General features: G+C 39.7%; 1 protein-coding gene across 8 annotated transcripts in view; it reads right to left on the minus strand.

Moving 5' to 3' along the window:
• Positions 1-24,649, minus strand: part of COL4A4 (collagen type IV alpha 4 chain) — a 117,481-nt gene that overhangs the window by 62,661 nt on the left and 30,171 nt on the right. For all 8 annotated transcript variants that reach the window (XM_074314188.2, XM_074314163.2, XM_074314160.2 and 5 more), the window contains 15 exons: positions 17,821-17,955; positions 16,987-17,031; positions 16,198-16,314; positions 12,725-12,793; positions 10,092-10,127; positions 8,666-8,728; positions 8,281-8,316; positions 8,021-8,062; positions 6,656-6,736; positions 5,809-5,862; positions 5,427-5,486; positions 4,509-4,553; positions 4,151-4,204; positions 3,232-3,301; positions 2,565-2,669 (listed from right to left, as the gene is read on the minus strand). In XM_074314188.2, the coding sequence (XP_074170289.2) occupies positions 2,565-2,669; positions 3,232-3,301; positions 4,151-4,204; positions 4,509-4,553; positions 5,427-5,486; positions 5,809-5,862; positions 6,656-6,736; positions 8,021-8,062; positions 8,281-8,316; positions 8,666-8,728; positions 10,092-10,127; positions 12,725-12,793; positions 16,198-16,314; positions 16,987-17,031; positions 17,821-17,955 (1,012 nt within the window). The remainder of the gene's footprint in view (positions 1-2,564; positions 2,670-3,231; positions 3,302-4,150; positions 4,205-4,508; positions 4,554-5,426; positions 5,487-5,808; positions 5,863-6,655; positions 6,737-8,020; positions 8,063-8,280; positions 8,317-8,665; positions 8,729-10,091; positions 10,128-12,724; positions 12,794-16,197; positions 16,315-16,986; positions 17,032-17,820; positions 17,956-24,649) is intronic.

Below are 24,649 nucleotides of genomic sequence, written 5' to 3' on the forward strand. Positions count from 1 at the left end.
TGCCTTGTGGGCTGAAATGCTGGGGACTGGAGTCCTAACTCACCATAGAAGCAATCTCATTGCTCTGAAGCTAACCAGGCTGTAAGGAATCCTAAATTAAGTACAGAGTCCACACAGAGAGGTCCTGTGTGGACAGAGATATATGAGAGAGATAGGAGGGAGATGCCTGGCCAGTCTGCATATTCCAATTGCTGCCAGCATATGGCTGCAAGCATATGAAAATCCCTGATCTACAATTGCTCAGCTGAGCCCTTCTTGATTTCTTGAACCACAGAAAGAGTGAAAGGGAATATAATGATTGTCATTATTTTAAGCCACCAGGTTTGGATAATTTTTTCAGCAATAGACAACTGAAACCCTGTCAGTAATCAGTACTATAGCATGCTAGTTAAATAATGGCTTTCATTATTGTATGCATATGTGCTGAGGCTTTGATATATTTTCACACATCGTCTTGACTCCTCAAACAACTGTGAAAAGTTTGTACGTTATAGATAAGTCATGGACAATTTAGGCCAAAGATGGGTAATAATAATAATAATGATAGTTAATACAGTCTTTACTATATGCCAGGCTATATACCTATTACTTCTTTTGACCCTGAACAAAAACTCCATTTTGCAAATGAGAAAACTGAGGCACAGAGAGGTTTAACAAATGCCAAGATAACAATTTATAAGTAATAGAATCTAGAATGTTTTTAGTTCGTAGTATAAATGCATAATTATTTCACTATACTATATTAAGTGGCAAAGTGATGATTTAATCACAGGTGTCTGACTCCAAAACCCTGCTCATCTCATGGTAAATACTGCAGGTGATTATACAATAAACATGCATAATAAAGGCTATATACATTGGTATACTTAGGAAAAAATGGATGTGTGCTTTTGTGGACTTGGCTGCCATCTTGTCTTCATGCAATTCCTAAGAGCTGACTCAGAATCTCCACAGTCGGTCACTGGATGGACCTAGATGCTGCCTTGTCCCAGTGCCAGGGAAAATCCTCAACCAACTTCCAAGAGTGAGAATGGCTTATAGTGTAAAACATATCGCACCCTTGGCCATCCATTTGTAGAGCATGAAATCAATTAAGTTGTGGCCATGATTCAACTTTTTTTTTTCAAAAGAAAAGAATAAAATAGAAAATGCAGTGCATCATATTCACAGAGGTATTATTTTGTGAAATTTGTGTTTTAATTATATGCCTATGTGGATACACGTATGTGTGTGTATGATGTAATGTAAATGCAATACAATATAAAATTCATTCTTACTATGGGTTGTAGTCAAGATTTGAAAGCCACTGGGTTAATTTTTTTAAAATAAAAAGGGGTGGGGGCTTGTGGAATTAAGAGGTTTCCTATTATATTTGGTTTTGAATCTGTTAGGCACATGTGTCACTTACTCCCATGGGGTTTTGGTTTCAATCTGCTGGAAACAGTATTTTATTATAAACAAGCCCAAAAGGAGAAATCTGAGACCAGAGTCTAGTGCTTTTTGACCAACAGAGTACTCTATATGATTTATACAGTTCTGGGTCAGTCAGGCCAAGGCTATGATATCTAAAGATTAAATGAATTAGACAAAATTCTACTACCTTTGTGGCCATCAGATCCTACAAAGTAGAAGCTAGATTCATGAAAGATTAAACAAGAATTTTGCAGTTAATAGTTGAATATCTCAGGAAACATTTCACTCCTTCTCAGTAAATTTAACAAGAGACACAGACTGGATAAATTACATTTATTCAAGACTTTTCTCCTCACATGTTTAATCAGTTCCCCTGGGTTCACAGAACGCGAATATCCTCTAAATTTCTATTCCTAATCTTACTGGCAATACTAACCACCACAGCACTTGAAGGAGTTTAAAGTCCTTAGGTCAACAGAATTATTTCCCAGGTTCTTCATCAAATATTACCATGAGATATATGATTTTTTGTTCGTTTGTTTATTGCTTTTTGTGTTTTGTTTTGTTTTGAGGGGAGAGGCTGGTTTGTATTTCTAACTAAGGCTGAATCAAAATTTTATGCTTTAATTCATAATTTGAATTTCCACACTGCATGTAGGAGATTTCAGTTGGGGCCTAGGTAGAATAACTCAATTTTGACAATAGACATCAATATGGAGAGCCTTCCAAGAGGGTGGGAAGGACCTGAAGAAACACTCTAACCCCAGCAGTGGTTTCCAAATCTTATGTGCATGTGATAAGCTTGTGAAAAGCCTGTTATGTATACATATTCTTCTCCACACTCCTGAGATCTTGATTGAATATTTCTGAGGTGCAGTCCGGGAATATAGATCTCTTCCAAGTAAGTGATTAATTCGTTTGAGTTCAGTGGTCCTTCATCCTGTCTGTACATTAGAAATACAGGGCACTTTTATACTAGCAGAGGCCTGGGTCCATCCCCCAGGGAGTCCAACCTTCTGGTCTGGGGTAGGCACAGCCCTTAGCATTTTTGCAATGCTCCTAAGGTGATTTCAGTGTCAGCTGGAGCTGAGCACAGCTGGTGTGGAGAAGAATCTAGCAGCCCTGGCTTATAAACGCCAGTGGAGTCATACCTGGACAGTCGTCCCCTGGTCTACCCGGGGGGCCGGGGGGACCAGGGAGTCCAACATCCCCCATCTCTCCATAGCGTCCTGGGAGCCCAGGATCCCCCCGAGGACCTGCAAAACACAATGACATTTGAACATAAGAGGCATAATATCTCCATTTTAAATTTCATATACAATTACTTTTTGCGAGGCTTGTTGAAGAACAACTAAGAGACTCTTTAGCAGTTTCTCACCACATTTTAAATGTTCTATCTTAGGTCTGAGCCCCTGTGTCTGCCTGTCCTCTGCAGACACATAAACTTTGGGCAGTGTTATCATTGTCACTGATGGAAACCACTCTTTTCTTGGAGGCAGCATCTGGCTAGGTCTTAGTCAAATGGTTTTACACATACATATATGAACAACTGGACAACCCGACTTTCGGAAAGGTGACAAAATAAAATCCCAGCATAGAGTTTACATACTAAAATAAAATTTGATGTCCTGTGTTGATAGAGGTGAACCAAGATACATATCTCTACCTGCGCTTGTGTGATGATACATTCATGCTCAAGTTCAAATATTTAACCTTCTTAGTGTACAAACTATGGAAATACTGGGCCAGACTCTTCTGTCAGGGCCACTCAAATCCCATTGGCAAATAATTAGTGGAGGAACCGAATGAAACACAAACCTTTAAGCGGAAAAGGTGGAGTTGCCAAAACACCTGGTGGTCCTGGGTGCCCGCGGTCTCCAGGATCCCCCTGAAATCATTCATTCATTCACTTTTCTTAGAAATATTAATATTTTCTCATGTTTCCTAGCATTAAATAAATATGAGAGGGGCCAAAGTACATTCATATAAGAAATAAAGATTACAGGCTGACTAGACAAATGAATAGTTTATAGGTTTCTAGGAAAAAACAGAGGCATCTGACCTCCTACATATGAACAGACGTACATAACCATCTGGCCAAGATCTCTCAAAAGAAAAAAATGGTTTTAACTCCAACAAAATGATTCCATGCTCATAAATTAGCTACCTCTGAAACCATGAAGTTTCGTAGACATACAATGAGCATTAATGTCTAACTTGGCATTCTAGGACAAATATTTTATTCACCTACAAGATCTGAGTGTACATTTTATTTTAACAGCAAATATTGTCCCCCTTAATTGTGTCTCTCTCATGTCACTATGGCTTTTCCTGAGCAAGTGCTGAATATGGGGTCACAGAGGTTACAAAGGGAAGAAAACAATTCAGTGGTGGCGAAAACAGAAAGCTCTCTACAACTCCCTCCGTTTTTAATCGTGATACTATATGACCCCGGTGGAATTTTTTAAACTTTCACCACCATTCACCTTCAAAATAATTGTTGCTCAAATGTAAAATGTAATCATTAAACATGCTATAAAAATAATATATACAAAATTAACTCTGTCTCTTTCAAAAGTTACAGTTTTGAATCATTTGTTGAAATACTTTTGTTAAATTTATTGGTGTGACATGGGTTAATAAAATTCTACAGGTTTCAAGTGTACAGTTCTGTAATACATATTGCATTGTGTGTGGAATTTTATTAGGCAGTAATCAAATAGGCTAACTTTTTTACCTTTGGGCCAGGAAATCCAAATGGCCCAGGATCTCCAAACAGTCCTGTTTCCCCCTACAAAACCAGAAACATGCCTTTTATAAAAAATGTGATTGGGTGACAAATGATCTCATTCTTGTTTAATTTGAACAACACATGCTCACTGAGGTTCTGTGCAAAATCTCCACATTGCTTTTGTGTTGTATCAGTTTTGTGCTTTAGTTTTTGCACCCACAACTAAATCATATAATTCATAAAATGAATGTGTCTCTCTTTCCAATTACTGAGTGCATGTTTGCGGTGGTACAACTTTGGAATGACAGTGAATTGCATTTACTAATGAACTGTATTTGTCATCTCCATAATGGTGTACCTTTACCTTTAATCCTGGAAAACCTGGAGATCCATGTGAGCCTGGGTCACCCTAATAAATTCACAAAAATCAACACCAACAGAATTAAATTAAAATGTATGCACCAGTTCAAGGAATCATGTTTTCACATTATGAGACTGCTCCATGGGTATTTAATCTTATCTGCAAAGATAGTTGAATAAAAGGAAATAAATATAAAATATATGCCATTTCTTTATAACATTTACCATTTTAATTGCTTATTAGTTTTATTTCTTTTTTAATTTCATGTCCTTGCCAGTGCTATAAATTAGGAACATATTTTTATTGTTGTTACTCATGCTTTTTAGTTTAACTTAATTCTTGCATTAGGCTAAATATCTTTGAAGTCTTTGCAGTATAATTTGTCTAGAGATAAATAGTTGCTCTATGCATTGATCAGCAATAAAAATTACCATGGAAGCCAATGTTGTCCCATTAAGTACTAAATCTAGAGCCAAATACACTCAATGCCCATGCCGGCTGGGACGTCGCCTCCATAGTGACTATGAATGGGGATCCCATTAGTGACACGTGTGGTGATGTTTGAGGCCTCATTTTGTGTGTGTGTGTTTTCTAGCTATTGCCCCTAGATCAGTACCTTCATTCATCAAATGGATTTAAATGAACAATTCCAAGGCAGGGAATGCTACAATCATAATCCTGTCACTTCCTTCCTGCCCATTCTTCTATCTTCTGCTTGCCTGTTTTATCTAAACGGTGTCAATGGAAATGGTTTTCTGGGACATTTAGTGGTTTCACAATTCTTGTTGTCAAAATAAATTGTTCCTATTTGAGATAATCCCACTCTTGAGGTCTCAGAAATGTTGATCTAGTTTTATAAAAATGTAAGAGAGAAATGCCTCCGAACACATTGACATTAAGGACGGCATGAATGATCCTTACCCGAGGGCCCGTGAACCCAGGGATGCCCTTTTCTCCTTTTGCCCCAATTCCAGGCTCCCCCTTAAAGAGATGACAACATTTAGAAGGGTTCAAGCAACAATACCGCAGCAATAAAGAATGCAAAAATAAAATGAGAAATAAAAATTATTGCCAGCATGTTAAAGAAAATAACTACTTTAGAAGACGTACCCTACAGGATTATGATAAAACAGTGAAAAATTCTAATAATATATATTAGCATTTAAAGCAATGATAAAGACCATGCAAAAAAAGTTGTTTTTTTAAATCAGAAACCATTAAAAAAAAAATTTTTTTAATTAAGATAGCAAATCACACACACACACACACACACACACACACACAAGTTACTTTAGTAAACTACCTTAGGTCCTGGTGGTCCTGGAGGTCCAGCCATTCCAGGCATTCCTTTTACACCCTAAAAATCACAATGAGCATCATCTGGCTTATTCTTATTGTTTAACTTACTGAATTCCATCTCTTTCAGAAATTACCTCTTTCAACAACCATTTTACTAATTTTTGAAATAAAGGGTTACTCTTCAACTTAGCGACTAAGACCCAAGTGCACTTACAAATGAGACACTACTGAAGCCATACTTTGTGACAGGTGGAGCGTCACGGGGTGCAGTGAGGGACAACCATAGAGCAAGGGCAGCATATGCAAACTCGGGATATAGCCTTTGAGAGGAGGGTCTCATTTTTAAGCACATTAGTGAAATTTTATGAAGTCATTCAAAATTGACAACAGAACCCGCATGTGGCACCAGTAACATCAGAACTGGAGGCTGACAAAGGAGCCCATCTTCGCCAAGAGTCGATCACGTGCCCAGTTCTACACATCACTTCATTTTCTATTATCAAGTCCATATGTAACATCTAAAGGACAACTGGACTTCCAGTGGTCTTTTCAGTCCACATATCAAAGATAATATTAATGGGGCATGATTGCTGAAGGACACGTCACAATTTAGCAGCTCAAGCTAGGTCTGCAACTCAGCAGCTAGGTGAACTTGAGAATACTGGCAACCTTTCCAAGCCTTATGTTTCAACTCTGTACAATGGGGCTACTTAGAATACCAACCTGTTAAGGTCGCTTTGGAATTAATGCAATAATGCATGTGGGGCTCAGTACTTGGCTGGCACAGGTATGTGTTCAAGCGATGTTGACCATTACTATTTTACCAAAGTAACATATGGATTGGAAATTACCTTTTCTCCTTTATAGAGAGAAAAATCAGGGGGCTGTATCAGTAGGGTGGGTCCAGGAGAACCTTGCGGGCCAACCTCACCCTTTAAAGGAAAAATCAATAGGAATTTCATATTAACTTTATTTTGAAATACAATATGAAACCAAGAAGACTTTCACCCATATATTATGATGTAATGTTTACTATCCTGTGTGTATGGATTTAAAATTAAAGTTGTGGCAAATAAATGATGTAATTTTAAATATTTATTGTTTTGCATAAGTAATGCATACTTTTTATTAAAAATAAATTTAAAAGATAAAAATGACCCCTAAGCCCACCATCCAGAGACAATCTCCATTAGAACTTTGGTGTAGTTCTTTGCAGTGTGTATGTACTGTGTGTATGTGTGTATGTATATTTATGTATACACACGTGTGTATATGTCTGTGCATAATGTACATACACATGTGATCAAATGATGTGTTAAACACAAAATATGTTAGAATAGAATAATACTATATAAAAACAACAAAAATATACAACATATTTTATATCTTTATATTTTATTTACATTTTAATAATTTTATAATTTTCTTTTACCTGTAGTTTCTGCTCAACGTTATATCATAGGCATTTCCCCACATCATAAAGTCTTCCAATATATTTTTGGCAATTGTGTCATTTTGTTAAACGGCTGTCCCATAACTCACCCAACCACACTGGAACTCCATGAGAAAAGGGATCAGGTCTGTCTTGCTAAATCCCCACACCCAGCACTGATCCTAGCCTGGCGCAGAGTAGATGCCACAGTTTTTGAACTATTTGCCCACAATTGTTGAAAGAGCCATTCACCAGCTGTTAGACATTCAGATTGTTTCCAGATGAGCTGCCATCTTGAAACACTTTTCTAAAGCTTGTCCTTGCTAAGTTTCATGCTTCAGTGTCAAGGACTGTGAGTGTGAGGGAGGGAAGGAGTAGGAGATTGTGTGTTGCTAAATGCTTCTGGTTCTAGTTCTTTATGTTTTTATTTATGCATGGAGTATGAAATTTTGATGAAATTGTGAAATTAAGCCAAACAAATCAGTAATCAAACAAGATCTTTAGCCTGGATATATTAGCATAAATATTCAATTGCTTATTCAATTGCTAGAGTAAAGTGTGTCACATAAATTAATGTGAATTTAGCGTTAAATTTTGTCAGAACTGTCATTTTAGAACCACAGGTAATGGTGCCATAGTAATTCAGCAAAGAAAAATGCTTGGCCCTAAAATTGGGCATCGACTAGATAATGAACCCAGTTAAGTGACCATCAGATCAGCCTCCGCAACCCAGGCAGCACATACATTTTCACATCTGCTCCTCCGTGCAGAAGGGGATGCTTACCGGGTCTCCCATTTGCCCCTTTACTCCTATACCAGGATTACCCTGGAAATAGAAAATAAATAAATAAATCTAATCGCTTTTGAATATTAAAGAAGTAATTACAAGCACGACTTCTGGCTACACAATTTGTTAGAAGTTCATTTACTAAAGACTTTGGGGAGTCTAATAAGAGGAAGGACACCATTCTGACAAGTCCCAGTGGTACTTGTCTTACCTCATGGTACATGGGCTGTATGTGTATTTTATTCACGGCCACCTACCTTTAAACCTGGACTCCCAGCCTGGCCCGGAGGTCCCTAAATCAACAGCAGAAACACACAAATCACATGTCAGTCACAGAAATCAGAAGGTGTTGCCGTTGGTTGTCCCAGATTCCTCTTTAGAAAACCCTTGAGTTTAAAACACCCGTGTGGGACTTCCTATCATGGTGGGGCTATTTGCTACCCCCAGAACACCTGTGATTCAAGAAGGCACTCACACCGATAATGGCAGGTGTGCACTGATGCATCAGGTGATAATCGCCCAAAGAACCCACCTGTACCTGACCCCAAGATGGTGATTTTGCATTTTTTTTTTTTTTTTTTTGTGGTATTCAAATGTCAGGTCGGGTTTTTAGAGGGACAGAATGAGCAGTGCTGTACTTACGGCTAAGCCATGCTCTCCTGGATATCCCACAGGACCTGCCGGGCCTCTCAAACCCCTGGGTCCCTAAACACAAGAAAAATCAGTGCATTCGTTACCAAAAACCACAATCATCGTTCACAGCAAGAGCTGCATGTAATCCCAAGTGAATAAAAGTCTCCATAGAAATCAGCCCTGGGCACACATGCCTGCTGCAGCATCTTCACAGCAGCTCTGGCATGGCCGTAGGGCACAGAGCCACCTGGCAGCAGCTCTCTGGCAGGTGTAACAAACTCCTATGTTAGGATTAAATTAAGACCCAGCGATCAATCTACTTACTTATTTACAAGTAAATCTTATAATAGCAAAAGTAGAGAACAAAGAAAACTGGTGACTAGCTACTCCTAACTTCCATATATGTTTTAAATTTGATACACATTAGGGTGCTTTTAAAATATTAACATTAATTAATATTAAAATATAAATGTATATTATTTAATATATTTTTTAAACGTGCCCTATCAGATCAATGCGAATAGAAACGTGGTCTCCAATTCAAAGTCAAGATGATTCAGTCATAAACAATTTTCTGCAGCATGTAATTGTTGCAACATGAATTTATACCCAAATGCACAAGAACAGGTTATAGCTGGGCATTCCTGAAAGTGTGGAGAGAGGCTCTCCGTTCTCCCCTGGCCCTGCCCAGGTCCAGTGATTTGCAAGGCAAGTGTGCAATAAAGTTGCTCTTTCCTGGAGGACAAATGGGTATTTATTTTAAAAGCGACATCAAGGTATCTCATTAACTATACAGACCTGAGCTTCAAGAGTAGCAAGGACAGCAACCTAGGCAAGCAATCCTCTCTACAGCCAGAAGTGACCACGCAAAATTATAGGTTAACTATTAGGAGGCAAAATTACTTTCCATTTTAATCTTGTGAACACTGATTAATTGGAAAGACTAATATAAGCATTGACTTACAAATTTCAGCGAGATGAGGACAGGGCAAAATATTAAATGTAATACAAAGTGACTGATTCCATAGGCAGAATGGTATAGAGCAAAATCATTTTCACTTGACATATATTATGTACATATTTCTAAGCTGACTTCACTTTCTGAATGTTAAGTGACTGTATATACCTGAGCAAAACCAAATGATGATTAAAAGATAGGCAAGCAAGTTAATCAAAAGCTTGCTAAGATTCAAGGATGGCTTTGTGGGTGTGTGACCTGCGCAGTCACACAGGGTTTCATGCTTGATTTAATGCTCTGCTGTCACCACCTTGACATTCTTAATGATTTTTGAACAAAAATTAACAGGGACCTACATTTTCATTTTGCGCTGGGAGGACCTCGCAAATTTTGTAGCCGGTCCTGCTGGGATACAAACCAGTGGGGACCATAGGCTATTTGGGAAAAGAGAAGCACGTGCCCGCTCAGGAGACTTACTGGTAAGCCTGGAGGTCCCGGGTCCCCTCTGTCGCCCTGCAATAATAACAACACATTGCTTTAGAAGAGCAACACTCTTTCCTAAAACACACGTGATGGAAAAGTAGGAGCCCACACAGACATTACTTGAGCTGTCTAACTGTGCAGTCTGTTCAATTTTTCGGTGTTGAAAAGACAACTGTGGAAAGTTGTGTGGAGGTGATTTGGGGCCTCCATTCTTAGGTCTGAATTCTGCTTCTACTCAGCTGAAACCAGAGAAAGATGATGGAATCATAAGTATGTGGAAATCAAGACGAGATTTCATCTTTCCGTTTAAAATGTTCTCAATTCTCAATCCAATGGTCCCATTACATCACAGTTAAACTGCACCTGGTCTAACTGCCAGACGCAGCCTCCCTTTACAGATACCTCGCCCCTTTTATCACCCTAGAGCAGATGTGAAGGGAATTCGTGTGGAAATTCTCTCCCATCTGCTTCTGTGCAGATCTGCTGCCTGTGGCTCTCCTTGAGACTACCTATTTTAAAGGATCGAAGGGTGTATATTCTCTTGAGTACAGGTTCTTTTTCTAAAAAATGTAAAATATAATATATTGTAAAATATACATAAAAGTTTACATTTTAACTATTTTAAATGCATAGTTCTGTGGCATTAAGTACATTCACATTATTGTGCAACCATCACCACCGTCCGTCTCCAGAACCTTTCATCTTCCCCAATGTAAACTCTGTACCCATTGAATACTATCTCTCATTTCTCCTCCCCCAACCCTGGCAACTACCATTCTACTTCTTGTCTCTATGAATCTGACGACTCTAGGAACCTCAGATAAATGAAATCATGCAGTATTTGTCCCTTTGTGACTGGCTTATTTCACTCAGCATAATAACCTCAAGGTTCATCCATGTTGTAGCACGTGTCAGAATTCCCTTCCTTTTTAAGACCGACTAATATTTCACTGTATGTGTACTCCACTTTCTGTTTATCCACTCACTCATCACTGGACACTTGGGTTGCTTCCACCTTTTGGCTATTGTGAATGATGCTGCTATGAACGTGGGTCTACACATATCTGTTTGAGTCCCTGCTTTCATTTTGTTTGGGTATATATACAAAAGTGGAATTGCTGGATTGTAGGGCAATTCTACATTTGATTTTTTGAGGAACTGCCATTCTGTCTTCCACAGTGACCACACTACATACATTCCCAGAAGCAATGCCCCAGGGTTCCAATTTCTGCACATAATTGCCAACACGTGTTATTTCTGTTTGTTATTTTTATAGTAACGATATGATTGAATGTGACATAGATATACTATCTCTTAAGACCATTGTTTCTCCAAGGTTATTGATCTGCAAACCACTTTTATTAGGGATTTCTCTTTAAGATGAGGAATTCTCTATATCCATCTCCACTTCCATCTCACTGGTTCTCTCTTGCACAATTGCAAAAAAATACTCACCATAACTAATACTGTACAGTCAACTATGGCTTACAATATGCTGTAATATAAATTATTATAACAAGTCATCAGCACTGAGAGGAAGTCAGGGTAGATATCGCTTTAATTTTCTTTCACATATAAGGAAAATGAGGCTCAGAGAGGTCAAGGGGGTTACTGAAAGTCACAGTAGTAGACAAGGGTCAGATCTCTCCTTCCTAAACACCATGCTGTTTCCTAGAGGGACCCTGCTTTTGATGTCAAGTTTATTAACCATCAGGTGAGCCGTAAACAGAAGCATAGTTCTTGCTGTTTAACAAGTACGAATAGATACACAGGCCACAAACAAATACTGTGAGCTCACTGAAAGGATCACCACTCAGCTGTGCCCACTCTGGGTGGCATGAAACTCAGGATCTAGTGGCAGAATCTAGGAGGACTTTTATCTAATTGCTGCAGAATATTCTTCCTTAAGACGAATGGCCACATCTTGAAAATGTACTGTATCTCTCCTCTCGATTTAGCGTATCTAGCGATCTCCTTCCGCTTACCCATGGCTACTCATATTAGAGAGATGAGGTGGTCATTCAAGAGTTTACTTCTGAATATTCGTATAGCATTCTCTGCTAAAAACACAAAAGCATTTAATTTTCCAGGGCAACTGCTGTAATGTTTCCATAACTTTCAAGTTCAATAGTGGTGACTTCTATTATAAGGGAATGCAAGTACTAAAGTTAAATTTTAACTACAAATAAGTCAGTGCTTCTCAACAGGGGGTACTTTTTCTTCCCAGAGGCCCTTGGTAATGTCTGGAGATATTCTGTGGATGGTGGGAAGGGTGCTACTAGCACTCTGGATAGAGGCCAGAGCTACTGTTGAACACCCTACAACGCACAGGTCAGCCCTCACACAAATGATTATGTGGTCCCAAAGGTCAACAGTGCCACAGCTGAGAAACAATGAATTGAATTCTGCAAGAATCGTTGGGAGATACTGAAATTTTATAGCCAGAGCAACTAAAGCCAAGTGCCTTCACTCGAGAAGTATGGCACCATCATAGACGGTCAGGGTAATGACAAAAACCACCATGCTCAGGGACATTTCAAAGGAAATCTCAGCCCATGTGTTTCCTGCATGGGTTTACCTAGGTGGAAAAAAAGTTCTTTTAAACTCACCATAATTGTAATGCTTACCTGAATACCTTTAATGCCACCTAAAATGAACACTGAGTTTCCTTTTTCTCCCCTTTCCCCAGGCCGGCCCTGAAAATAAAATATTCACTTAAGAGAGGAGGAAAGCATATTACTATTTCAGCATTTTCTTTTCTATGTGCAATATTACTCACCAATAAAATTAGCATTGTAGTCATGTTTCACTAATGGAGATTTCTTTACTCTCTTCATTATTATTATCATGATTCTAAGGTATATAGTCATTCAGTATTCGGTTAAAATCTATTAAGAAATCTCCAAATACAGAGTATCTACTAATACATTTATATTTATATGTGTATATATATAAATATATAATGTATCTATTTGTAGGTTATATATAATATATACTAATATGTTAATAGCTATTTATTAATTACTTAGCAGGAATAGTGCATTTTCCTTCACCATATAATACACAAGTATTATTTTTACAAATAAACAATTTTGCAATTGTCAGTTAATAATGTGCCCTAGAAATAGTTTTTAAAAATTGATTTTATCCATTTCAATATTTGTGTTTAAAATAGAGCCTCTGCATCCCACAATAAGAAGAACTTTTAAAAATCAGCATGTTCCCTTTGGAAGTTTTTTGTATGTAGCTGCAAGTTTACTTAGGGCATTTTTAAAAAGTTAATGAAATACCTTAATGTATTCTTTTTCCCCAAAGTTTTCCTACTTACTATCTTAATTATTCTACTTACTATATTAATATATCTTAACTGGGTTCCCACATGAAAATGTTAACCATTTTTATATGTTAGGCTCCTACAAAGGACATGCTGATGTCACGGTTAATCCCTCTTAGAAGAATGCCTGACTTGGTTTCCAGTGGGAGACCCTTCCGGTTTAACGGTAAGTTCCATCAGCAGCTTCCTTGAGAAATCATATTTGCCTGCACAGACAGGCCTTGCTTAGCACAGTTCTAATATACATGGATTTCAGTTCCACAGTTAAGTTAAATAGCACCAGTCCTCCAGCCAAATGGTTCAAAATTCAGTTATTACTGTGTACTCACTGAGTACCTACATTAAGTACAAATGTTACTGCTAGCTCATCGGTGCGCAGATGGCTCGTAACAGATGCAAATCATAATCACTGACTGACCACATCATTGCTTTCAAAGTCTGTCCGTGACTGGTCACTGCATATCGATTAGAGTACACAAAACACTCACACACACACTCACACACACACACACACACACAGCAAAGTGTGTAGTTGTGTTGCCCCCTTATTTCACAGTGAAAAACCCAAAAGACAGCTCATAAGAACACTGAAGAAGGGAATTGGCCAACAAAGATAAAAAAGAAGTGAAGAAATGGAAAATGATAATGCTGGACGTGAAATTCAAACGGAACATAAATGGAGCCATGGGAGAAATAACTGATTTGTGGGAATATTGGTGCTGCTGTCATTCCAGCCAGAAGAACTTAGTGAAGACAAATTTATCAACCTTAGAAAAGGGAAGTGGTTGTGAGAAGAAGGACGAAGATGTGCCAGAGGAAGGGACACAGGCAAAATAATTTCATGTTAAAGAAACTCTTAGAAATATTTCACAACGCTGGAAGCTGATCCAAACTTAGAAAACAGTATGACAAGTCATTCAAGCATAGAAACATTCACTTCATATTGTAAGTTACATGATGAGAAGAGGCGAGCTTTGTTCAAACTACTCTTGACACATCTTTACAAAGAAGGAAAACACTCTAATTATCGATGCGTCTAACGTTGTAAATTACAATGTACTAAATAAATATTAGTTTTTTAAAAAATTTCCCTATATATTTATAACGAACAATAAGAGTTTTTAATGTTTTGACAAAACATTTTAAAGGACACAGAACAATGGTAATTTTTCCCATTGTGTGGTAAGCTTGTTTTGTGTGGTTTCAGCTTAGGTTAAGGTCTCACACTACTATGCAAAGTGAGGGCTGCCTATACATGAAATGAGTCAGAGGAAAGAAAGCTGCTTTGCAAAGAGACCATCGAGACAAACTTCAGTACCATGATCAGTGCTGCATGTGTGTTACAGCTAAAATGGAGAACCCCTGCTCTCTTGAATATTCATAGACACTCAGTAGAATGAAGTTTGACCCAATTTGAAGAGCTCAAAAGACATGCACTCACCGGACTGCATTAGAGCCTTCAACTGGCTGAGTCTGAAAACAAAGGGTGGCTGAGAAGCTTAATAATGAAGGTTGGGTGTTGTTTCTTACTTGATACCACGTTTCTCTGAAAATAAGACCTAGCTGGACAATCAGCTCTAATGTGTCTTTTGGAGCAAAAATTAATATAAGACCTGGTCTCATTTTACTATAATATAAGACCGGGTCTTTAATATAATATAATATAATATAATATAATATAATATAATATAATATAATATAATATAATATAATATAATATAATATAATATAATATAATACAATACCTGGTGTTATGTTAACTTTTGCTCCAAAAGACGCATTAGAGCTGATTGTCCAGCTAGGTCTTATTTTGGGGGGAACACGGTACCACCAGAAAGATGTGAGTGTGGAAATTCTTTTTGAGCTCTATGTTCAGACCAGTTCCACTAGGACCTGGAGCAAAAGGAATATTCATAGAAAAAAATAGGATGACTAAGGCGGTGACGATAAGAAAATCTTCTAGAAGGAATCTTGGGAAATAGTCTTCAATGAGGGAAGTGGAAAGACTGAAAAATAGTCACAGCAAATCCATTTTGAAAGGCCAACTCATCTCCAATCTTTATTTAAATGAGAAAAAGAGAAAGAGAATATAAGGGCTACAGGAAAGGGTACTTCTTGTTGAAGTTACACATATGTTTAAATAAAAGTTCAAGATTTTGAAGGGGAAAAAAACACAACTAAGAGCAGGAAAGCTTTCTCAAGGGCTGAATGTTGTCAATTGTTTCTGGAAGCCATTCCATACCCCTTCCACTTACTGCATTACGGGAACTAGGAAGTTAAAAACTGCATTTTCCAGACCTCTTTGCAGCTGCGTGGGAACTAGGTTCCACCTGGGAGAGGTACTATGAGATTTGGAAGTCAGCAGTGAAGAAGACATCCTTTTTCTGGTACTGCTGATGCTGCTAAGCAGAAAGGTAGAATCTTGAGTGTTTGCTGGTGTCTTGACATGGGGTGAAAGGGAGTGGTTACTGCGTAGGTGCAGCTTCCCAACTTCTGGATCTCAGCTATGTGTGAACCTTTGAAATCTGTAGTCCCACAGGGGCTCCTGAGTTCCACTCCTCCAACCATTAAAATAAGTGCCACATTTCCCACACTAAAGTCCTTTCTTTTTTAATATGTAGAGGGGTTAACTGTCTGCAGGGAAATCCTGAATGCTAAACAACAGAAGCTTTGCTAACTGGCCTCCTTGCTCCCTCCCCCAGCCTGTTCCCACCGTAGGGCCTTTTCACTTAAGATTCTCACTAGGATGAGCTATGGGTTTCTTACTGGGGGACCTCTAGGGCCAGGAGCTCCTCTTTCTCCTGGAAACCCTGGATCACCTCTTGAGCCATTGTAGCCATTCATGCCAGGTTTGCCTCTGGGTCCAGGGGGCCCTGGGTGTCCCTATAGGAAACAAAATTAGAAGCAAAGCATTTTTACAAGAATACTATAACACAGAGGTTATGCAATATAGGTACCCAAATTATGGTAATTGTGACTCAAATGTTGTTAAATTTTGTGAAACTTCTGTCCCCACCCACACGTGTTATGTAGCACAGTAAAAATACACAAATGAATTTTAATATGCCCCAATTTAAATTCATTTAGTTTGGAGTATTCTGGGAGACTTGGGTGGAAGCCATCCTTGAAAGCATTAGAAAAGACTCTAATGAATTGTAAAGCACCCCTAAAACACCTTTTCCTTCTGTCATTCAGATTTTGTATTGGAAGGGAGAGTCTTAAATCCACTTCCAAAGTTAGGGCTTGCCAGCAATGAAAACTTGCATTACAAGTATACATTTATTTATAGAACATTGTATTTGACTTGACAAGTATATCTAGTTCGTATTTCAGAATGTTTTTCTCTAATCTATTTGAAAACATTGTTATTTGAGTAAAGTGTTTTGGTCTCGGAGTCATTCCACAAAACTGAAATGAAAGCACTTTTTCACGTACTGCGATGAGAAAATAAGAGAGTTTGCCTATACGTATTTTTTAAAACATGGGATTTTAAGGGTTTTAATGAGTGTTTCTCCCTTCTTTAAAAACGAATGGAAAAAATTTAGGGGTACTTACAGGTATGCCATCCAAACCTGGAAATCCAGGAACACCAGTTGGACCCTAAAATTCCAGAAAATAAAACAAAGTTATAAAAGTTACTAAATTATTAGATTAACAAGCGGATTTACTTGAAAACATAAATAATTAATAACCATTTTTTAAAAAAAATCCTTAGCAGTCATTGTCACCTATTTTTATATTAATGTGTTTAAATGCCAACATTTAAAAATTAACCTTTTGTACTTTTTTTTGGTACTAAAGAAGCCAGCTTGGCAGTACCAATTCAAGGAAAACATTCAACACCCTGTAAGCTGGGCATTCAGCTTCTCAGAATCTATCTATCCTAGAGAAACAGATAATTAAATGTGAACACAGGTAATGTACAGGATTATAAATTTTGCACTTGCACTGCACAAAGTTAGGATGGAATCTCAAATTCCCATCAACAGGGAATAAACTATAGTTTTATCTGTACTACGACATTATGCCGTAGTTTTCAAGGAATAAATTCTCTATATAAATTGACATGGAATGGTCTCTAAGCCATATGGTTGAGTAAAAAAGGGAAGACTCAGCATGTTATGTATGGTGTCACTTATGGTTTTTAAAAAGCCATGAAACAATACAACTCCCCATGGAGCACACTCATGTATTCAAATGCAGAGAAAAGGTCTAGAAAACCACACTCCTCTGGAAAGGTTAGGAAAGGAGGGCTGATTATTATGGAAGAGGAGTTTAGACTAAATTTATTATAAGGTGAGAGGGGGTACTACTTGTGATTATAAAAAATCTGGCATTGTAGTGCTGGTGAGTGGTTAATATGAATCTTACACTTAAGAAGAGATGTACCTTATCTCCCACATCACCTGCTGCTCCAGGAAGGCCACTGTCACCTCTCATCCCTTTCGCTCCTGGAATCCCAAAGGGTCCGGGAGGTCCTAGGGGTCCAATAGGACCCTGTGGTCCGGGTGGTCCGGGTTGACCCTAAGAAGGAAGATTAAAAAGGAAGGTGGGCTGATTCTTAAGTAGTGTCTTCTAACATGAACATATGGTCACTTGGGCTTAGAGAGGACTGGAAAATTAGAGACTGAGCAAAGTCTAAAAATAGAAACAGAAATGGTCAATTAATTACCACCATGAGAAACAGTAACATTGCCTTTCTCAATCTGAATTTAAGCTGTATGATAAACCTGAATTACCTCATGTATACACACACACATACACACACACACACACACACACACACACACACACACACACATCTATAACTGATAATAGTTCTCTGACTATTTTCATTCTGTCAGTGATATTTACAAATCTTGAGCTGTTTGGTAAAGCAAGGAACTTTAAAAAAATCAGTCTTTTTGCCATTATGCTGGCGACCCAAGTTAAAAGTGGGGGAAAACTGCCAGATCTTTACTTCATATGGCTCATACTGTGTCTGCCCTTTTAGAGGGAAATATTTCTCTTTTAGTTTCTTGTACTTAATTTCTGATTCATCAATTGGAAGTAGGCTCTCCATGTTACACTATATTTATGCAATCCAACTTTCCATGAACGAAAAGGTCACCGCTTATTTTCGGGAAAGAAGTTTCATGAGCTCAGTTCTCCCCCTAAACCCGCAGTGGGAACATTTCAGGCTCAAATATCAGGAACTCCTTGCTCCCTTTTGCCTGTTTGACATTGTTCGAGGGACTGTTCCACCAAATTAATGTTCAATTATTGCCCATTAGAAGCAGCTGCAAGTCTCATAGCTCTTTCTATTCTGGAGGAAGGAAGGCGGGCCTGTGAGGAGCACGCTCCCTTGGTCCCCTAGCCATTTGCTCCCTTCTTGTGCCGAACTCCCTTCATCAGCACAATGGCTACTGTTTATTGAGGATCCATAAAAATACTAAAAGCCTTGCATTTTCAAGGAAGTTTCACTGTATAAATACATGTGACTAAAAGTGAAGCAATAAAATATAATTACTTGGGCACAAACCATTTGGGCGGCACTTGAAGGCATATCAGTTTTCTCTAGATAGTGCACAAATTCTAAACTACAGTCTGAAAGTAGGAATAAATAATGACTTCAGCTCACCTTCCCTACCTATGTTAATTAATCTTATTGGTTACTTAATTATCGTAAGTTAAAAGTTCTCATTTTTTCTTCAATAGAAGGCTCGGGATATAACTGCTTTTTCATTAAATTTGGGACTTATTTTAACATCTTAACATGCAATTTATACAAAACTCCTAAATTATCTTTTATGAATGCTGTGCTTTACAATAATGTATCATTTAAAAACAACAAAATGTATGTTTGAACATAAAAGGGTAACTAAGTTAAGAGCGTTAATTAACTGGCTATAAATCTCTACAGTGTGTTTCGTTTTAGAGTGTGATGCCCCATCCGGAGAACTACTGGAACTTTGAAGAAAAAGAAAGAAAAAAAGAGTGCTAAGAATATCAGAACTCCATTCAGTATAGAAATGTGTCCTGATTTGAGAAAGTGCCACCTAAAACACTTTCAAAAACAAACAAAACAAGGAATGGTTGTTTGCACTATTAAATTCTTTGCCCCCATCTTCATTCACCCTCCTCCCCTTGCTTCCTTGTCGTTTCTGAGCAAGCTCTGTTCTTACACATACTTTGATGTCCTATCCCAAAAGTGTCTCTCCATTCTCTCCCCCAAGTCATCACTCAATCCCCCCATGGACAGACTCCCCCATCTCCTGCCCTCCCCCAACACACCCTTCAGAATCGGATGTCTCTCCAAGATGCCTCTGTAACAACACTCCCCACCCTTTACTGTGATCTCTTTACCCTCCCATCCCCACACCCACCCGACCAGGAGCTTCCAGAGGGCGGAGTCCAGGTGCCCAAGGCCACGGTGGTAAGAAAGACAGAGAATAAATACTTCATAAAATAATTTGGTCAGACCCCGGCCCACCCAACCAAAGGAAGGCTGTGCAACTGAGGAAAAGAAGCTGCTTTCTCACGTTTCTGAACTGCCATCCCCAGAACTTTGGCCCCCAGCAGTTACACGAACTTGAACTTGTGATGATGATGATGATGGTTCTACCTTAGGAGAGTGGAGCACACGCCCCACCACGAGCAATGGTCCTGAACGCAGTAATGTTGGTGTCCTTTCCTTGTTTAGAACATAGGCCTTGTTATGCTTTCATTTCAACCATATTAAATGACAAATACAACCCCAACTTTGCAAGTGGAAAAACTAATATAAAATATGAAATGCTTACATTTTTACAGCTGCTAGAAGACTTTGCTGTTTGTTTTATATTTAGTGCTGTTTTTCCATACTAACAGTTTATTATGGGGTAAATTAAAAAAAATACACTAAACTTTGCATAACAGTATTAAATCTGTCAGAAAGCTGCCCATGAAAATTTCCCAAATACCAGTCTTTGAAATGGTCATTGTTAGTTCACCAAATTTGAGTAAATAATTGATCCACAGCAATGTAGAGAATACTGCCATTTCCATTAAATTATTTCATGTAAAAGAAGGCGTCAGTAAAAAAACAGCTATGTTTACAAGTAGATATTTGAGCTTACTTATTATTGGGCTATAATAGAATTAACTTCAGGATGAACAAGCACAAATAACAGGCCCATGATACACGTTTCTGCAACTAGAGAATCATTAAATAATCACAGGAATTTTCATCTTTTTTAAAAACCTTTTGTTTTTACAGAAATATCCTACTCCTACCCATGCCCCCTCCTCCCACAAACAATAATATGCTATACAATGGATTGCTACATTGCATTCAATCTAGCAAAAAGGAAAAAATGCCCGGTGCAATGACTGGCTTCAGATATACTGTCCCATGATTGATTGATTGATTTTTTATTTTTCTTTTGTTTTTATGCTATCATGTGCACAGAATGGCCTCTGTGGTTTGTGACTTCCTGTGGAAGACGGTGAGGTCCGAAAACAGATTCAATGAATCCCAAAATGACAATTGTCTCGACAGCTGAGGAAACTTTGGCATGCCATGTGAAGCCACCACGTCATCTTCCTTCCACTCAAAGGCAAAGCTGACACTGTGTCACCAGACCCAGTATATGGGCCTCCCCACTGCGGCTACTGTAGCACTAGGCTCTGGGCCAGCTGGACAGATAAAGGACGAAGGCCACCAGAGTGGACAGAGTGGCATGCCTGCCCAACTCTGAGGCCAGAGCTTTCCTTTAGGATTTCGTTCCTTGTTCATTGTCACTGGTAGGCACGTCTCTTGAGCAGGGCTAACATCAAATGGTTTTGATTTCACAGCAACTTGGTAGAAGAGACCAACAGATAAGAGACTAGGTACATCTTTAAAACCAAAATCTTCAGATCAGACTTTTGGGCTGCACTGATCTGCTTGTCCCCGGGGACCAAACACTGTTTCCAAACCAGGAGCCAAGGCTCAGAGAGATGAAACAAGTGGCTATCACCTGGGGAAGTAGAGATTTGAACCCAGCTCCTCTGATGTCCAAGGTGCTGGTTCCTTTTTCTACCCCAGTCCTTCTCAGCTCCACTCTCCTACAAATTCTCATACCCACGCTAAAACAAGGAGCACCGCAATAGACTCATCACCTATTTTTCATGATTGTTTCGTGCATGCTACTATAGTATCTGCTTGGGATGATGTTTAGTAAGCGGCTTGAGGCCAGGCATCCGTGCACATTATTACTGGCCCAACACCTCGGTCACTACCTCACACAGTATAAATTCTAAACACATACTCATGGAATGCTGAATTGATTAAGACGTTTATAATTTCAACTAACCAAGAAGCATTCGGCTGCACCCTTCCTGCCTTTCTAAAGCCTGGCTGTCATTCAACCATAAGGCCACTAGGTGACACTACAACATCACTTAACTCTCCAAAGGACTCCACCGTGCGGCGTAAATTCTTTAGCTAGTGCCTCCAGGGTCCTCCTCAGTTACCAGGGAAACCGCTGGGTATCACTAAGAGTTATACAAATAATGAAACAGCTTACTCCAAGATTAGACAGTGCAAGGAGACTGAACTGTGGTGGCAGAGTTTTTTTCTTGTACCTTAAGTTCTCTTCATTTGTTCATGAGGGAATAATTGGATCCATTTAGCCAGGAGTAAAGTAACACTGACTCGGGATTTTTAGTTGTGTTCTTAAGAGGCAGCATGGTGCAGTGGAAAGAACACTGAGCTGAGAACCAGAAGACATGGCTTTCTCAGGGAACAATTAGCTCACTGCAACGTACTTTTCCCATTTAAAAAATATGGCGTACTAACAGCCCAACATGGGAAACCTGCTGAGGGACCTGAAGGGGACAGTGTTGAGAGTTCCGGGTAGGCTCCCTAAGGGGCAGTAATCCAGCTGACTCTCCCTCTGTCTTCCTACCTGTGTCTTCTGTGCTGCTCCCCTTCCTCCCGGTGGTGGAGTGCCTCCCACAGCTCTGCAGGGCTGCTCTGGCCTCTTCTCCCTTCTCACTTTCTCTTGAGCAAACTCATGCATTTCCAGGGGATCCATCACATCCAAGTCTGATATTCACTCCATATCCCTCTCGAGCCCAGACCTTTCTTTGGGAGTCTCTGCCGCATATCCAACTGATCTCAAGTTCTACAAATCAGAAACTGGACTCGGGGGTTCATGATTATCCCCCCAAAGTGCTTCTCAGCGGTACACCACTACCCACGCAGCCGTTGCCACCTCACCAGGGCACAGCTAACTGCAAATGACCCACAGGGAGTCTCCCTCTCCTTCCTGTCAATTCAGCCTCCCAAGTATTCACAACACGCATCCACTTCCTCCCACCTCCACCCTCACCGCCTTGTTGAGCCACCATGACCTCCCACCTGCAGCGGCCTCCTCACAGGTTTTCCCCGATATTGTCGTTCCCCCCACTGTATTCTCCAAACAGCAGCTGGAATGATCTTACAACATACGTTCAACCTGCCTCCATCATTAAACTCTTTCAAAGCTTTCCTGATCATACAGGACAACCCGACTCTGCTTTTTCAACTGCATCTCATGCCATGTGCTCCCTCACCTACTCTGGTCAAACCTTTTGGGCCACCTTGCAGTCCCTCAAACATGCCAGCCCTTCTCTTTCCCACTTCAGGGCCCCAGAGGCTGTCGTCTCTGCCCAAATACTTGTAGTGAGTTCAACGGTGGCTACAAAAAAGTATGTCCACGTCTTGATCCCCTGAACCTGTGCATCTTACCTTAGATACAAAAGATGTGATAAGGTTAAAGATCTTGGAATGAAGAATTTATCCTGGATTATCCAGGTGGCCCTAAATGCCATCCCATGTATCCAGATAAGAGGAACCCAGAGAAAGATTTGATATAGGCACACAGAGATGTGGAGTGATGTGGCCACAAGCCAAGGAACCCTGACAGCTACCAGAAGCTAGAGGAGGCAAGGAACGGATTCTCCCCTACTGCCTATGGAGGGAGTTGGCAATGCCTTTGCTTTTGGACTTCTGCCCTCTAGAACTTGGGAGAAAATACGCTTCTGTTGTTTTAAGCCATCAAGTGTGTACTAATTTGTTACGGCCCTTGGAACTAACGCGACATGCTTCTTCCGGGTTGTTGCTAGGAAACCACTGATTCCACCAGGTCTAAGCTGAAGTGTTGACCCACAGCTCCCTCACCCCACCCGACACCCCCGCCACACACACACTGCTCTGCAAAACCCAGTTAGGGCACCAGATTATGCACCCATGGAGAGAGCAAGGATGTTCGCTCTTTGCTCTGATGCCTAGAACCGTACCTGGCACTCAGCAGGCACCCAGAAATAATGGCTAAAGGGTGAATCTCTGCCTCTCCTTCCAGGCTCCGAGCTCCAGGTCACAGGGACTTTCTTCTGCCTCCATCCCCCCGGCCTCACAGCCCCATCACATGCCTGGCACGTGGAGAATGCTCAGTGGCTCTTAGTTGAATGAGTGGATTGAATGACTAGTTATTTGCTGAATGAATTGCAGAGAAGATTGTATGACAGAGGAGTGAAAAAATTTGCACCTTGGAGACAGCTGTTTTCCTGTGGGTTTTTTGGCAACTTACTGAAAATGGTATTTGAAAGGAGAAATATATTTTCCTTTTCTAAAAACTTTGTAATTCAGCATTTTAACTCATTTGGGCAGACGGTCCTTGGCCCTAGAGAGTGTTCTTAGAGTCACAAATACCACGCCCCACTTTCCCACATGGAACACACCCTGCTTTGGGGTGCACCTGTATTGCTAGCCCTTATTTCTCACCAATAACAAGGCTGCCTCCACTTTGGTAATGACCTTGAACATCCGGAGTTCTGTGTAGTCCCACATTTGCTGAGCTCTGCGGCTGCCTGGTCTCGGTTCACGCTGGGTCACAGAGCTCAGCAGTGGTTGCTATGGATTTGAACTCCACGTGAGGAAACCAAAGGTTTGGCCACAAATCACTGACAACTTAATGAGGTGACTGATGGGGGCAGTTACTCCAAAATCTACCTTCAGACCCAAACTGCAACTAGGAATCTCGGGTGAGGTTTGGTACACCTGGCCTGTTTAGAAAAGGATATGTTCCACAGCATAGGAGGCAAATATAAGCTTGCTTTTTCGTCTTCTTTCTCAAGCACAAATGCTAGATTTACATAGAGAGATTTGTCCACTTACTGAGCATGATGGTCATTACTTGGAGTTAGCCTTCTATTAATATACAGGTAACAGCTA

This window comes from Rhinolophus sinicus, chromosome 17 (assembly GCF_057876585.1).
Source record: "Rhinolophus sinicus isolate RSI-liver-muscle chromosome 17, RSI-T2T, whole genome shotgun sequence".
In the NCBI taxonomy this organism is placed as follows: domain Eukaryota; kingdom Metazoa; phylum Chordata; class Mammalia; order Chiroptera; family Rhinolophidae; genus Rhinolophus; species Rhinolophus sinicus.